At 41.7% G+C, this 16,431-nt stretch overlaps 3 protein-coding genes across 5 annotated transcripts in view; 2 read left to right on the forward strand and 1 right to left on the reverse strand.

Moving 5' to 3' along the window:
- The window catches only part of usp48 (ubiquitin specific peptidase 48), a 29,790-nt gene extending 23,102 nt beyond the window's left edge, over positions 1 to 6,688 (reverse strand). The window contains exons 1-8 of one of the 3 annotated variants that reach the window (XM_085159144.1): positions 5,895 to 6,685; positions 5,203 to 5,323; positions 4,926 to 5,067; positions 3,744 to 3,871; positions 2,492 to 2,616; positions 1,537 to 1,645; positions 1,242 to 1,375; positions 478 to 563 (exon numbers count right to left, since the gene is read on the reverse strand). In XM_085159144.1, coding sequence (XP_085015270.1) covers positions 478 to 563; positions 1,242 to 1,375; positions 1,537 to 1,645; positions 2,492 to 2,616; positions 3,744 to 3,871; positions 4,926 to 5,067; positions 5,203 to 5,323; positions 5,895 to 6,028 — 979 coding nt within the window. In that variant the 5' untranslated portion in view covers positions 6,029 to 6,685. Of the gene's footprint in view, positions 1 to 477; positions 564 to 1,241; positions 1,376 to 1,536; positions 1,646 to 2,491; positions 2,617 to 3,743; positions 3,872 to 4,925; positions 5,068 to 5,202; positions 5,324 to 5,894 lie in introns of all 3 variants that reach the window. The other 2 variants (XM_085159143.1, XM_085159145.1) reach the window with 2 other exon arrangements.
- sypl2a (synaptophysin-like 2a) overlaps positions 1 to 16,431 on the forward strand; it is a 495,265-nt gene that overhangs the window by 114,386 nt on the left and 364,448 nt on the right. The window lies entirely within an intron of this gene.
- The window catches only part of camk1ga (calcium/calmodulin-dependent protein kinase IGa), a 21,103-nt gene continuing 14,988 nt past the window's right edge, over positions 10,317 to 16,431 (forward strand). Inside the window, exons 1-4 of the mRNA XM_085159153.1 lie at positions 10,317 to 10,466; positions 12,890 to 12,990; positions 16,096 to 16,221; positions 16,340 to 16,414. Of these exons, the coding sequence (XP_085015279.1) occupies positions 10,335 to 10,466; positions 12,890 to 12,990; positions 16,096 to 16,221; positions 16,340 to 16,414 (434 nt within the window). The 5' untranslated portion in view covers positions 10,317 to 10,334. The remainder of the gene's footprint in view (positions 10,467 to 12,889; positions 12,991 to 16,095; positions 16,222 to 16,339; positions 16,415 to 16,431) is intronic.

A 16,431-nucleotide genomic window follows, 5' to 3' on the forward strand; every position in this document is an offset into this window, starting at 1 on the left:
TGTACTCTGTATCGGCAAGTACTCAGATCCAAGTATCGGTATCATATCAGTTTGAAAAAACTGGTATCGTTGCATCCCTATCCTCAACCATACAGGAGATGTAATCACTCAGCCCAGATTCAGAGGTCTGTGCTGGGCCCCTTCAGTTTACCAGTGTCTACATACATAATGTGTCTGAGGCCACTTCAGAGACAGGCTGCAAGTGAACTTTGTCACATGTCACTTTGTTAAAGTGCAACAACTGGCAGACAACAGATGATGTATTTATTTAGGTAGCTCAAATACACAGGTGCAATCCACATTTGATCTATGCTATAACTAGGAGTGAACTAATGTAGCTGTCAACGTGTAACTGAATCACTCAACACACAGTTGTTTATCTATAAGCTGGACCACATTCCTGTTGTGTAGCTGCCACGAGCCAGTGGGAACTGTTGGATCGGTGTGGCTGCTTTCTGTGGCACACTGAGCTCATACCTTGCTTGTCTTCTAGGAAAGGCCCCATGTCCAACTGCTCTGGAAAGCTGATGAAAGAGTTGAGCTTCTTCTTGTGGCCTGTTTGTCTGGAGGAGAAAACACATGTCAGTGAATCCTCTGACCTCAAGGCAGAAGAAACCAACGACATAAATAGTTTAAGTAATTAATTCCAGCTAGTTTCCTTAAAAAAAGTGACTTTAAGAGATTAAAAAAAGATTTTAATACTGCTATGTATTTTAGTGTAGACAGTATAAAAGGTGAACACAGCTTCTCCAGCATCATCCATTCGACTCTGAAGTCTCAAGATGAGCCATCTTGGTTTAAAACACATAACAGATGTCACATGGAAGAGTGGGCCGGCCTGTGAAACTGTTCATTTCATGGATAATCCTACTTTTGAAAGCATAATGTGAAGTTTTCATTTGTTGTGATCCAAAGTGAGTGAGCAGCACACAAACATTTTCCTCAGCCTTCTCTTTATAGAATAAATCCTTTAGGTTTCTTGGCTGCCCCTTGTCAACTCAAAGCTTCAGATCACAGATCGTCTACAGGACTGAGTTATTTAGACTGGCACTCCATGACCGTGCTTCTCTTTAGCCACTTCTTGGCTGCCTTCTATTCTAGCTGGGTTGTAGGAGATTAAGTGCTTAATTAATTCAATGACATCCAAATCAATTGATTACTTTTATGTAATATAATTATTTAGTTGATATCCTGCCCCCATTTAAATGAAACCACCATAAAAATACAGAGTGATGGCTGACCTATCGAAGACAAAGCGCATGAGCTGCAGGTTGAGGGTTGGAGGAAGGCTGTGCAGCTTGATCCTTCGGGTGGCATTCTGCTTACTCTGACACGTCTCACAGAAGTAGCGGTTTTCCCCATCCAGCTTCTCCTCCTGCAAAGGTGGGTGCAAGGAAATGAAGTCAGAACATTTAAAAGGCAATTAAATTCAAACTGGGCAGATCTAATATTTGCTAACATGTGACTGATGTTGATGTTAAATAAACTAATGCAATAATGTCATCTACAGACTGAGTGTAGCTGAATGACAGATACCTTTAAGAACTCGGTGACACACTCTGTGAGGCTCTTGTGGCCCTGGATGTTCAGCTCTAGCTCGTAAAACCGCGATGGAAGAGCAGATGATCGTCCACACTGGTTACACCTGATGAACAGCCAAAACAACAGCACCTCTGCTTTATGCACTCTCAAAAATGTCAGCTGGCTCATTTTTGAGATGAATGTTTTAAAGTTTGGGGGGAAAGTCCTGAAGTTTTGCAGCTTTTACCAGTTTTTTTGAAATACTTACTAAGCACCCCATTCTTCTTCAAACCAAAACCAGAAAACTGCTGAGCACCTTTCAATGATTCATGTTGCAGTCCAAATGCTAACGCTAATATAAATATGCACACACACTAAGCCACACCTGTGAAGCCCCTCCTAAAACAGAACATAAAGAACTATTCTCCAAGAACTGTAAACATAAACAAGCAGCACATCTGTGTGGAACAGGAAACCTTCCTGTCTTCCTTATTACTGCATTCTGACAGGAACCAGCCCGACACACAAATGTCCTGTGTCCAAATCACTGTATAGTTCTGTGTCAAAGTCAGAAAAGCCATTGTATACCGTTCTTATGAGCCAAGGCCCAACAACTCACTCACAGTTGGGTTCAAACTACAGTTCTGTAAGGGTTAGCATTTTATGAAATGCTCATATACCATATATACTGAGTTTCTGTTATTAGCTAGCTAACATTAACTAATTTGTATGCAACCTACCAACCAGTGTAACGTGATGTAATGTTCTGTGCTGACACTAAACATGTTCTAAGAACATGTTCTCCACACGTCTTAGAGCTTCAGCTGCACAGAGTTCATCTACGTCAGGTCTGACAGCAGAGCTCTGAGGTGTCAGTGAGCATTTACACGTGTTAGCAGTCACATGTGAAAAACAAATCCACACAAAGCAGTACTCTATTGAAACAAGTGTCATTAAGAAGAAGCCTTACACAGTAACGTAGGAGAACTGTCCACAGAACTGCAGCTGAATGACGTTCCGCAGGTTCGGGTTCTTCTGTTTGGACAGTGTGTCCTCCAGCAGAGACAGGAACAGCTTCGAGAACTCCTGGGCATCCTGAAAATAAAGCCTCTGAAGTCAGTAGGACAAAAAGCAGAGTGTGTGTACGTTCCTAACAAAGACAATATTGGCTATGAGCTCCTTTATTCTTCAACACATTCTCAACTCTTAGGCAAATGTTCTCTGAGTGTCATTTGTAGACGTGTTTGTAATCGGCTGCTCGTCGTTTTTACTGCTAGAACTGCAGCTACCGAAACACAGAACACCCACTAAGAACGTTCAACGAGTAAAATTCATTTCACTTCGACCTGCAGCAAACGAACGCGACGGCCACATCTGTGGAACAGTGCGCTTTAATGTTTGAATGGATCCAGTTTAACGTTTGGAGCTCGGATGTGCAGCCATGACCTTAGAAACAAACAGCAGCACCAAAATACACACTCGGCCATGAACTAGTTCACTGGAATTAAAAGGTTTATTTTACCATTGTGTCTGCTAAATCAACAGAACAGCCACTTTCTGCAGCATTGATTGCACGTGCTTTGTTGTAGCAGTATTTTATTTTGTGACCTCGGTTCTCTGAAAATGTCTGACTGGAGCAGGTGACACATTTTCTGTGGAGGAAGCCTCCAATGACCCATGAAGTAGCTGTTTTAGATTGGTCACATGATGTCAACGCCACAGTTAGGGAGTTAATCCACACAGGTTGACCTGACTTTGTAATACAGCCCACAGTTCTCGAGGTGACTTACCTTGAAAACAAAAAAACCTTAAAACAACCAAACACCTAAAAACATAAAATACAGCAAAATAATTGACTATATCTGGGTTTTTCTTCCTGATTCACTGCTGAGTGTTGATATTATTCAATCATACTGTAATTTGCACATGCCTCTTATGGGAACCAACTGTGGCTTCTAGTAACAAAATGTCTAAAAACACAGTTTTGCCAAGTTCCCGTTATGTGTACAGAACAGTGATTCATCCTGTAAGTTATATGTGCTTTTTAATGCTCGAGTGATTCACAGATCAGTGTTTAGTGGCTTAACAAACATTCCTTTAAAATGTTCAGGTACAAAGGCTGGACTGAAACAAAAGCAGTGTGCAACAAACAACTTCAGATTGTCTCAAAAGACATTGTGAGGTCATTTTGCCGGGCTCCAGATAAATGGGACTGAATGTACCTGTTGCTGTCCTGTGTCCAGACCAAGTGCTTTCACTAGCCCTGAAGGGTCGATGTACTTTCTGTTGCTATTCTGCAGGAGAGCGAACAGATACTGTAGATGCTCACAGATGGACTGGGGCTCGTAATCTGAAACAGACAGAGGATAAGCCTTCACAGTATACTGTATATGCGCTGTCACAGTAGCTAACATAAAAACTTTTGCTTTAAGCACATTATGTCAGTTACTTGAAAACACATTCAAAACAGTAGAAAGAGTACTAGTCCAGCAGAGCATTGGGCCTTTCACATTTCACACAAGAAAGTCTGAATTTTGCTGTGTGCTCGCCAAATACCCCGAGCTGCTCTCCGATGCATCCATCAGAGTGAATGTGAGATGCCTCTTTTCTTCTAGTACCTACTTGACTGTATTCTACTCCGTGTTGGTTGTTCGTGAAGTGATGGTGCATGTAATGGTCAGTCTTTCTGTCACACACTCACACCGCGAGGTGCAACTGGGGCAACTCAGGGTTCAGGATCTCGCCCAAGGACCGTCCACACAGACCAGAGAAACCAGGACTGCAGGAGCCAGGGATTGATCCTCCAACACTGGGATTGGTAGAAGACCCACTCTACCACCTGAGCCCCAGGTGCTTTACAAGAAAAGTCACATTTACTCATACATTCACAAACAGCTTGATTCACACACAGCCAATTTAGAATCTAACAACCAACCCTGTGTTTGTACTTTGGGTAAAAACCAGTATGGGAAATGGACTGGTTCTTATACAGCATTTTTCTACTCTGAGCACTCAAAGTGCTTTACACAACTCCCAATCACACAAGCACTTTTCCCTAATAGGTTACTAGGTTTCTAACTAACATTCGCACAGCATTAATACTCTGATGGATGCATCGGAGAACAACATGGGGGTAGTATCTCGCCCAAGGATATTTGGCATGCAGACTGGAACAGACTGGGATCGATCGAACCACCAACCTTCCAGCTACAGCCACCAGTATCAGTAGGAATCTATGAAAGCACAAGAACAAGTGCCAACTACTGCATACCGACGTGTGTACTACGCTATTTATATGTACAACAAGCAACAACACCTTTCCAAATCTGGCTAAAACCTGCCGAGTTTACTTGGAAAACAAATAAAAACACAGAAGCAGCCCAGGATTTAGTTTTGACTTATACCAGACTCAGTGTCATGTTCCTCTGCTCTTGAATTTTGGCACTGATAGAGACTCCTACGCAGCTCCAGGTTGTGGAACCATACTTGCAGAAATGTGTTGACGTAACATGTTGCACCAAGGTTGGTCAACCCAACAAATGTGTTCTAGAAAGGGGCAGAGACAGAGAGAAATAACCTTATCTTTACATATCCTGTTTCTACATGTGGCCAGGACTTGGACTGTCAATCATCAAGCAAGGCAGCCAAAAAAAGGCCATGTGAGAAAATCATTTGCAGTACCTTTTCTCGACGTTCTGAATTTGGGTCATCGATACTGTGAAAAGCACTTTCATCAATTTCTCCAAGCCATGCCTGTTCACCAATACCAACCAGGCAGTTGGGATTCCCTTTGCAGTTCCTCCTGGAAAAGCAAATTCATACTATTAACTTTACTGTTTCACACTTTGGCTACATTGCTCTTAAACAACACACAGTTGACAAACACAGCCACCCACACATTTAGAATAGAATAGAATTCAACTTTATTGTCATTGCACATGTCACAGGTACAAGGCAACAAAATGCAGTTTGCATCCATCCAGAAGTGCTTTAGCCATGATATAGATATATTACAATATATATTAGCAATAATATAGATATATTTGTATCCAGGTAGGGGCCACGGGGTGAGATCAATAATGGTTTTTGTAGCGCAACCATAGCAAACAGTGCGGACCGTAACAAGACACTAGCAAAGTGTCTGTGTGCTAGGCTGAGCTAAGTTGGGCAATGTCAAATTCGAGAGTGGGTCTTCATTAGCTTTCCTACAGTCTATAAAACTGCTCCACAGACTTGATGCTTGTCCGCAAGCGAGGGAACAGCCGACCATTAAGCCTTTAACTAATCTGAATATAACGTAGTTCAACAAATGGGGTATTTTCACTAACATGCACTATCGCAACAAACATTGTTTAGAAATGTTGATACTGTACCTGCAGGCACCTCTTTTGCAGGCCGGGAGGTTGATTCGGTATGCTAGCTCTATATGCTCCTGCCTGATTTCTTCTGGTTTTACATTTTCCACCCAACGCCAAGCCGCTTTCTCCAGCTGTACGCGAGGCGCCATAATTCTATAGAGTAACGTTAACCTCTGCCACACATATGACACGAAAAAAACCCAAAAGACTCAGGCTAACTAAAGTGGAAACAGGAATGCTAAAACTGTCGGCTAGCCGGAGTTATCGCTGGCTGTGGCTTGTTTCTTGAGCAACCTCCAGGTAGCCAGCTAATGCTAGCGTTCTCTCATAACCCTGTTGAACATAGTTGTAAGTCCATGAGTCCACAACGTAACAACGGAAAGGTTAATAAAAGACGGCAAACTACCACTAACAGTATTTGCAGGGTAACGCCAGAAAAACAACACTCTTACTACGGTTAGCTAGCTAGCTAGCTAAAATGTAGCCCGACCGGCTGTGCTAGCAAGTCATTTTCCTCTGTACTTTCTATTTAACGCTCTCTAACGCTAACGTAGCAAGTTTATTGTGTTAAGGTCAAATTTCTCGAACCTTTCATACGTGCAGCTGCTTCACCAAAAGTATTTATGTATTTTCACATTTTATTCACGGTTTATTTTAGATTTAGCGCCCTTGCGTCAGTTTATAAATAAATTACTTCTCCGCTCAAAATCAACACGACGTCAAAATGTGACGTAGCTACTCTTCGGAGGAGGAGGGGACACGCGGACGCCGGCAGACGGGCCTGCTCTCTGCACAAATGAAGGGAAAGCGTCAGTTATGAGTTTCACTTCAAAAAGCTGCTGCCTGTGGTGTCGACGCGGTGTTTACTCCTCGGATACTGTAATTCTGAAATGTCTGTCTGAATGTCGGGTGGAAACGCGATGTAAATATAGTTAGACCGAAGCCTGTCAAGCCTGCGATACGTGTTTGGCACTGATGTTGTTTAGCCAGGAGTTAATGTGGGATACGTGTGTGTCTGTGTGTGTTAGAGGTGGCCAAAAAAGAGACATTATATACTTCAGTAGGAGGTGAGATGCTTATTAAAACATTCTGGTAAAAGTATTGATTAACTTTTTTACTCAAGTAAAACTGAAAGTGCAGGTTCTGAAAAATAGTCAAAGAAAGTAAAAAGTGGGACGTTTCTGTGCAGAACTGAAGCTTGTGCTGTATTAATCTAATAAAATGATGTTAGTATCTGGTGCTGTGTTCCAAAAGGATAACTGGAGGTGAGCCTGAGGAAAGCAGGGAGGGTCATCCAGTCACACTCTGTTCACACTACTTCCTGCAGGGTCCTCCCCGCAGACTGAGGCCACCACACGGCTGAACACTCAACACTTCACATTATACATAAATGACACTTTTGCACAATATTCATCTGCTGACTTTCTCTATATGTTATACTTATGTATATACACACATATACACATGTGTATGTATATATGTACATACATTCATGCCATTCATTGCATATTTTTTTTAAATATATTTCTTATATTTTATTTATTTATTTTTTGTTTCTTATATTTTGGACACCACTGTTGTTTGTGAAGCTTGCACACAAGAATCTCACTGACATGTGCTGCACCAGTGTACCAGTAATGTGACGTGACAATAAAACTGTACCTGTGTCTAATGACCCCTGTTATGAATCAGTTATGTAGAACATGAGCACAGATAAAGAAGGCGAATGTAAACCAAACAAACATTTTTGTTGCCTACACCGTAGACGGTGATTTAGGGAAAACTCACAATCAGATTTACAAGTATTTGAAAATTCTCTTGACAGCAACAAAGTAGTGAACAGACGGTGTTCAGGTGACCTGGGCCTGTGCTACAAAGCCAGGGTTTCTTACTGTCATTTGATTGGCTCACCCTAACATCAGTAGTCAGGTTAATGGTTCTTAGTCGTGATGGGCGTGGCATTGGCAACATCTGACCAATCACAGTGAACTGCGGCTTTGCAAAGGATAATTTAGTGTCAATAGTGCTTCATACGTGCAGTTTGGTTAATAAGGGCAGAAAAGAGCTTCTGTATTAATGACACTCAGAATCCTCCTGGGATCTTCGAGGAATAGCGATGCTATTTTCCGGAGACTTGGCTGGTCACAGTGATCTCGTTGGACCTGGCCTGTTAACTTAAACCACAACACTGTGTAACAGCAGCAGTCTCTTGTGTTAAGTTGTTTTTGTTTATGCCTTCTCTGTTGTCTCTGAATATTCATCTAATTAGGATAACTATAACAATGCAGTAAAGTAGCTTACTGGGCAGCTCTTTGCATGAGCTATTCACACAGACATAATCTGCTTATCTGTGCTATCAATATCCTGCCTCTGAGAAACATTGTGTTGAGCTGCATCTCTCACTGCTGAAGTAACCATGAGCCAGCAGAGCTGACACAGCTGAAACATACGTGGAGAAGGGGAATTGTGTGGGTAGACCTGTGTCATGTCAGAATATACAGACATGTAACAAACTAAAGGACAAACATGAAACACAACAATGTTGTTGTTAATGTTGGTTAGGTCTCATTCAAGCCCTGGTACAGCTCTGGGCCTCTCATAAAACAATCTAACGAGCAGATACGCATTAAAAATATCTATTTCTTAACAGTCCCCCTTTTTCATTTCTCCGCTGAGAAATGAACTAATTCCTTATTTATCCCATTAAATTACATGTTAAAAGCCGGATATAACATAAGTGATTCTGCTAAACAAAACAAAACCTTTCAATTGCCCAACCCTGTCTGTCCCCTCAACGGCTTGTATGTTTTCAATGTTTCCTTATTATTTTGTCATAATTACTTCTATCCACAATTAATGAATCAAACAAATAAATCAAGTTGTGAGACAGCACCTTGCATTTACGCCCCCATGCACACTGTAAACTCCAAAAAGATGAAATTAGCTTTTCCTGGTAAAAGGTCCTACTTTACTTTTGTCACTGGTTTGGAAACAGCCTCTATAAAGTTAACCTGTTTCCTCTTTAAACTTAACAGGTAGCACATATCTTTTATGCTCACATTTAACCTTTGTCTAACGAGCTTTCAGTCTCTTAAACACATTTTCTGGAAAAAAAGTCAGATTTGATGCGCTTTCACCTGCAGTGTGAACGTAGCTATGAGTTAGCTCTGTGACAGATTAGCGCCCTGCTGTGGGCGGAGCCTGCCTCTTGCTCCATGACAGCTGGGATAGGCCGTCGTGACCCTGATAAGCAGTTGATGAATGAAGAAACTGGATGCAGTAAATTCAGTAAATTGTATTGATTTGTGGTAAATAACCAGACATTTACACAAAACACACATATTTGGCTATTATTTCAAACTGCTACGATTTTTGAAAACATTTGTTTTAGGAAATAACAACAACAACAACAATAATAATAATAATAACAATAATAATAATAATAATAACAACAATAATAACAATAATAATAATAATAATAATAATAATGATGATGATGATGATAATAATAATAATAATACATTTTATTTGAGGGTGCCTTTCAGAAACCCAAGGTCAGCTTACAAAAGAACAACATTTATAAAAGGAACAGTTGTCATAAAATACATAAAATAAGTTAAAATTACAAAACAGAGCTTGACAACAGATAAAATCAGCACTAAAGCGAATAAGCCAGTTTAAACAGATGTTTTGAGCTGTGACTTAAATATGGAGAGAGAGTCAATATTTCTTAGTGCAGGAGGAAGAGAGCTGCAGAGCGACTGAAAGCTCTGTTCCCCATAGTGATGAGGTGTGAGGATGAAACAGTAAGATGATGATCTGAGAAGGCGGGAAACAGTGGTGATATGGAGCAGGTCACACAAATATGCAGGAGCAGATTTATGGACACACTTGTATGTAAGAAGTAAGATTTTAAAGTTTATCCTGGCTTCTACGGGCAACCAGTGAAGCTGCTGAAGAACTGTTGTAATATGAGCTCTTGACAGAGTAGAGTTATGACCCGAGCTGCAGAGTTTTGGAGAAGTTGGAGTTTATGAAGGGACCTTTTAGGGAGACCAATTAAGAGGGAATTACAGTAATCAATACGGGACGTAATAAGACTATGGACGAGGACGGCAGCAGCATGGGGAGGAAGGAAGGTACGGAGTCGGTTAATATTACGTAAGTGGAAGTAAGCAGACCGGGTTATGTAATTAATGTGAGACTGGAATGAAAGAATATTATCAAGTATGACACCCAAACTCTTACCCTGAGGGGAGGGAAGGGTGGGAGAACTTCCCTCCCTGCATTCGTGTACTGAATAAAATAAAACAGGTAAAGTGTGATTTTTGTGAATGCAGCAGTTTCATTCATTTGGAACTATCACTTTAATTGTGCAGTCTCATCATCTTCTCAATCCTGGCTCTGTAACGTAAGCCCCATGGCTCTGTGAATGCAGCACTGTGGAAGAGATGAATGGGGAGGCCCCGCCCCTGCTCAAGAAGAGGAGGAGCCACCAGAAACGGTCGGGTCACCAGTGGGATACCTCAACCGACTGCGCACAGGTCCTCTGGCAAATGCTCCGTTTATTTCACGTCTGTGATTAAGGTAAGCGTTCATTTCACTTATTCTCTCTCTGTTTACAAATCGTTTAATAGCTGGACAGAAGAATTATGCTGTAAATAGGAAAACAAACGTAACTTTACATTTAATAAAACACTCTTGTCTCCAGCGCAGATTATTAGCACTTGTGTAATGTGAAGTTATTGTATGTTATCAAATATTCAAATGTTATCAAATTTTCCACACAAGAAAACTAATGAAATATACACATGTCATAATTTAACATGTGACGTTTAGTATGCACTGCCAATATTCAAGCTCAGTTTCAGGTCCACATAATAAAACCAGCAGTGTTTGTCAGGGGATATGGCAGGAGTACAGGAGAAGGCAGGTGGACGGGGAGATTAAGTAAGCACAGGTATTTATCGCTCTAATCCTCTGCCTTTTTGAATCCTGTGGCCCTGATAAGTAGAAATGGGCTTTGCCAGTGAGGCTTGGACATGCAACTGTTTGTGTAACAAGGGGGAACTGGGGTGACAGGACCAGGTAGGCTTAGGGTTCAGTCCTCTATTCTCCAAAGCATCAGATGTGTATAAGCTCTATGTACATCGCCATCCCCAGGCTAAGAAATGAACGTTTCAGACCACTCTCTGATAGTCGAGTAGATGTTCAGCGGATTGTTTAAATGTGCATATTTACATGCTGATAATAAAATTACACACAGAACTAGTCAATCTTACCAATATACTATTTCAAAAAATAAACAACATATTGAAATAAACCTTTAAACACAAAATAACAGAAACACACCTGGAAGAAGACACAGGACATACACCTGAGTGTCTTAAATAAAATTTGCTGCAGGTAATACAAAGCAGAGGACTGACAAATACACATCACTGACACACGGTGTGGAGTGGACAGGAGTGGACCCAAAGGCAGACGAACGAAACGTGGAAACAGAACTAGATTGGAACTAAAAGCGTGCCTTTTATTATGGCCGAAAACAAAACATTAACTAAACATGAAAATATAAATCATAAATGAGAAACTAATCACACGATCCTGAACTTGGAAAACTAAATACACAAAAACCAGGAACACTAGAAAATACAAGAACAGTTGAGACTTGGGAAGGTTAACAGATGATGAGCAGAGGGAGACACAGGACCTAAACACACAGACAGCTGACACACAGGAACAGGACGCCACAGGGAAGGAAAACCTGAACACACACACAAAGATGTAGACAACAAGAGACGTGGACCACGCAGACATGGGGAGACGGGGTGGGACACAAGGGAGGGGAAACAAGACACAAGGGAGGGACACGGAGGACAGAGACACAAGGACACACACAGAGGACAGAGGGACGCAAGGACACAAACAGAGGACAGAGGGACGCAAGGACACACACAGAGGACAGAGGGACGCAAGGACACACAGAGAAGGACAGAGAGACACAAGGACACACACAGAGGACAGAGGGACGCAAGGACACACACAGAGGACAGAGAGACACAAGGACACAAACAGAGGACAGAGAGACACAAGGACACACACAGAGGACAGAGAGACACAAGGACACAAACAGAGGACAGAGGGACGCAAGGACACACACAGAGGACAGAGGGACGCAAGGACACACAGAGAAGGACAGAGAGACACAAGGACACAAACAGAGGACAGAGAGACACAAGGACACACACACAGAGGACAGAGAGACACAAGGACACAAACAGAGGACAGAGAGACACAAGGACACACACACAGAGGACAGAGAGACACAAGGACACACACACACACAGAGGACAGAGAGACACAAGGACACAAACACAGAGGACAGAGAGACACAAGGACACACACACAGAAGACAGAAAGACACAAGGACACACACACACAGAGGACAGAGAGACACAAGGACACACACACAGAGGACAGAGAGACACAAGGACACACACAGAAGACAGAGAGACACAAGGACACACACACACAGAGGACAGAGAGACACAAGGACACACACACAGAGGACAGAGAGACAAGGACACACACAGAAGACAGAGAGACACAAGGACACACACAGAGGACACAGGGACACACAAGAACTGTCCTTTTAACTATACACATAGGTTTCATGTGCTTTGATGCTATCAGTGTCTCTACAGTGCATCAAATGAAAACGCAGACGTTTGGTATTTTTCCTTTGTATAGCTGAATAAATGAAACCTCACTTACTGTAATGATTCATTTCAGCATCATATCGACTCAAACCTGACTCTGTCTACTGAGGCACAGTGCATCAGTGCACACAGTAACTACAATCACTTAGTTATATGTAGACACCGGAGTAAACTGGAATGCTGCAAACTTTGGCTCAGCAGCTCTTTCACATGTGCTGCGTGCTGTAATGTATAAGTACACGTTTCCACTGTCAGCATGAATAACTGATGTGATTTGTGGTTGTTCAGGAAACTACGGCTAAGATGGGCCAGAAGGAGATTGTTTGCAGCTGGAAGAAAAGCACCAGTAACATCAAGGATGTGTTTGACTTCAAGGGGAAGATGGGCTCGTGAGTACTTTTCACTCATGGTGATGGTTCTGTGTGAGGATACCTCTAAGCCTGCCAGAGCACTCAACGCAGTTCATGCAACATTCACACAAGCTCTGCTTCTGTGTTTCTAGCTAACTAGCTTTCTAGCTAACATTCTCACATATTCAAAGTATCTGCCTAGCAGAAGACCCGCTCTATCTGCTGAGCTGCAGGCACCCCAGACTATGGAAGCCTGTTTCTGCCACAAAAAAAGCATCCATAACTCGAAATCTTGAGTTATCTTTCTCAAAATTTCCACTTATTAACTTGAAAATTTCAAGCTAGCTCTGCCAATCAGTAATCTATGTGAAGACGATATATATTTTCACTTCCCTCTCAGTTGAAAAAGTTCTATATTGTTGTTTAGTAACAGGAGCTAATAAATGCAAAGTTGGTTTTCCACATAAACACATATGAACAGAGAATGATGATGTAGGAACTGGTCTGATGTCACCAGTGGAAACAGGCTGAGCCGTGGAGCTGACAGGATGCATTTGCTTTCATTAACCTCTCTCAGGTACATCCCAGTCATGCTCAGGGCTGCCGTGCATGTGTGAACCTGTTACCATTGTACTGTTAGATATGCAGCTTCTGGGTTGGGACATTCTGATTGGCTGTGGCCTTTCTGTGTGGAGTGTGTATGTTCCACACACCTGTGTGGTAGGGATGCACCGATACCGATACTGGTATCGGGTATCGGGGCCGATACTGTAAAATGTGTGTGTACTCATACTCGTAAAAGTTAACCGATACCATGAACCGATACTAACTTATTTCATTAATCAGAGGGTGGCTTGTCATTTCTGTTGTAGTTTTTTAGATTGGCCACTAGGGGGCCAATTATTATTTTATTTATTATTTATTTTATAATTTTTATATTTTATTATTTATTTAATAATAATTATTTTGTTTGTTTGTTTACAATATGGACACTCTGCAATAATTTAAAAGTTTAATTTATTCTCAAACCTAATTTGTATTTATTTTATTCCAAACAGAAGTGTTTATTTATTATTCTGAAAGCTCGGGTCAGTGCCAATAGTTCAGTGATATTTTGTTAAATTACAATGTGGAGACTCTGCAATAATTTAACAGAAGTGCTTTTTTTTCACTTGAAATTTTTTTGTGTTCATTTTTATTAAGATTTTATTTTTTATCGGCAGAGAATAAAATAAAACCTGTCTTCCATTTAATTGTATTTGTGTGTGTGTGTGTGTGGCAGAAGTATCGTTTTTTGTACTCTGTATCGGCAAGTACTCAGATCCAAGTATCGGTATCGTATCGGTTTGAAAAAATTGGTATCGTTGCATCGCTACTGTGTGGGCTTCCTTTTGGTACAAAGGTGAGCATGTTACATTTACTGGTAATTTCAAATTGTCTGTAAGGTTGATAAAGTGTTGAATATGTATGCAGTGAATGAAATGTAACTTTGGTCATTAGGATCAGAGCAGCGCTATAATGTGCCTCAGTTACACAGCTCTCTGTGAATAACACACAATGTTAACACAATGTTATAGGAAATGAAAGAAGGTGATCCTTGCTGTGCTGCTGTTACTATCCAGATGGGAGTATGCTCTCTGCAGATAACTCACCCACTCCCAGATTTGGTGTGCAGAGAGTGAAGACAGTGTTTTCACCTTGTTCCACATAGGACACATCTCTGTATCACCTTCATGTGATCTGAGGGCAACTGGTGGATAGCTGTAAGCTCTGACAGCGCTGCCTGTGCAGGAAGCAGGCAGAATGCTTTCCATAGTATTTACTGGTTAGGCTGAGGCTACTGTTTCCACACTCTGAAATGGTTCGTAGACAAACCCGAATGGAAAAGTTATAAATGGATACAAGACAGCTGGTTTCTCAGACTGTTTAAAAGTGTTTTGGCTGCTAACCTGGGAGATACTGGCTTCACTAAATCAGTGAAGAGCAGCAATGTGTTACATTAACGTTAGGAGCTGTTTAAGAGCGAGGTAATAAACCCGTCACAGAGTGCATGAGTAAGTCCCTGTGTGTGTGAGACGTCAGTCTGAGAACATCCTAGCACTGCTTCATTACAGGATTAAGTGTCTGGCTGCCTGCACTTGTGAATGGATGTGCTGAATGTAATTAAAGGCAGGTGTTATGAACAGGTGTCGGCGTCTGTGTGCAGGTCAACACGTGCTGCTCCTCAGGAAATGTAGAGCAGATTTGTTGCACACAGAGTCAAATGAAGTGGTGTTTACACATCATTCTTCTAGCCTTAGTCATCATTCAAAGCACCGTGTTATATGAGACATGTTTATTGATTAATACACACAGTAAACAGTGTTTATCTCATAGCAACAGCTGATTTAGAATCAGCTGATAATCTAACAAACATGTGTTTGGATGGTGGAGCCAGGATCACAACACACAGGAAACACAGGAACGGTTTGAAACCAGAACTGCTGTTAAAGTTCAGTCTGGTGGTGGTGGGGGGTTGGCATCAGTGTGAACGTAAGGAGGTAATTGTTGCTTTAATGTTAGTTTCTCAAACATACCACCAGATGGTATTTACTTCACAGTAGATCAGGGGTGTCCAACTCCAGGCCTCGAGGGCCGGGGTCCTGCAGGTTTTAGATCTCACCCTGAGTCACATGATGAGTTCATTCCCAGGCCTCTGGTGTCTTAAAGACATGTTGAGGTCATTTAGCCACTTAAATCAGCTGTGTTGGATCAAGGACACATCTAAAAGCTGCAGGACACCGGCCCTCGTGGACTGGGATTGGACACCTGTGCAGTAGATCCTCCACTGTGTCCATTAGTTCTCATCTGAATCGCTTTCTATGAAATTATATGATCAAAGGGTTTTGGTCTTGGATGATAAACTTGCCACTATCCTAATTAAATTGAATTTGACCTGTTAAAAGCAAACCCCAGTATAAATGCTTTCAGATGAGGTAATAAAGAAGTCGTAGAGCTGATGTTTGAGCAGCGAGCCCTGCTTGTTGGATCCATCGCCCTGGGAAGATGTTTCTGTAGATCTCTGAGAGGACTGTAAGAACAAACAAAATAAAACTGTTGCATTTGGACAGGCTGTCATTAATCCTCTGTGATGTTTTTGTACAGGGGCTCATTTTCAGAGGTTTTCATGGTGAGAGAGAAGAAAACTGGGAAAATGTATGCTCTGAAATGTCTGAAGAAGAAACACCTCGCCCACAGCAACCTAGAAAATGAAATAAATGTGCTGAGGAGGTAACACGCACACACTTATTCAAATGTTAATAAATAAAGTCTAGCGGTGACTAGTTCTGCTGCCTAACAGGTCAAAGGTTAAAGAGAACGAGTTATCCTCCTGTTTCAACTGTTTCAGGATAAAGCACGACAACGTGGTGGGACTGGAGGACTTCTACGAGAGTCGGACACACTACTACCTGGTCATGCAGCTGTAAGTGGAACTGTGAG

Source organism: Neolamprologus multifasciatus, chromosome 5 (assembly GCF_963576455.1).
Source record: "Neolamprologus multifasciatus chromosome 5, fNeoMul1.2, whole genome shotgun sequence".
NCBI classification, from domain to species: domain Eukaryota; kingdom Metazoa; phylum Chordata; class Actinopteri; order Cichliformes; family Cichlidae; genus Neolamprologus; species Neolamprologus multifasciatus.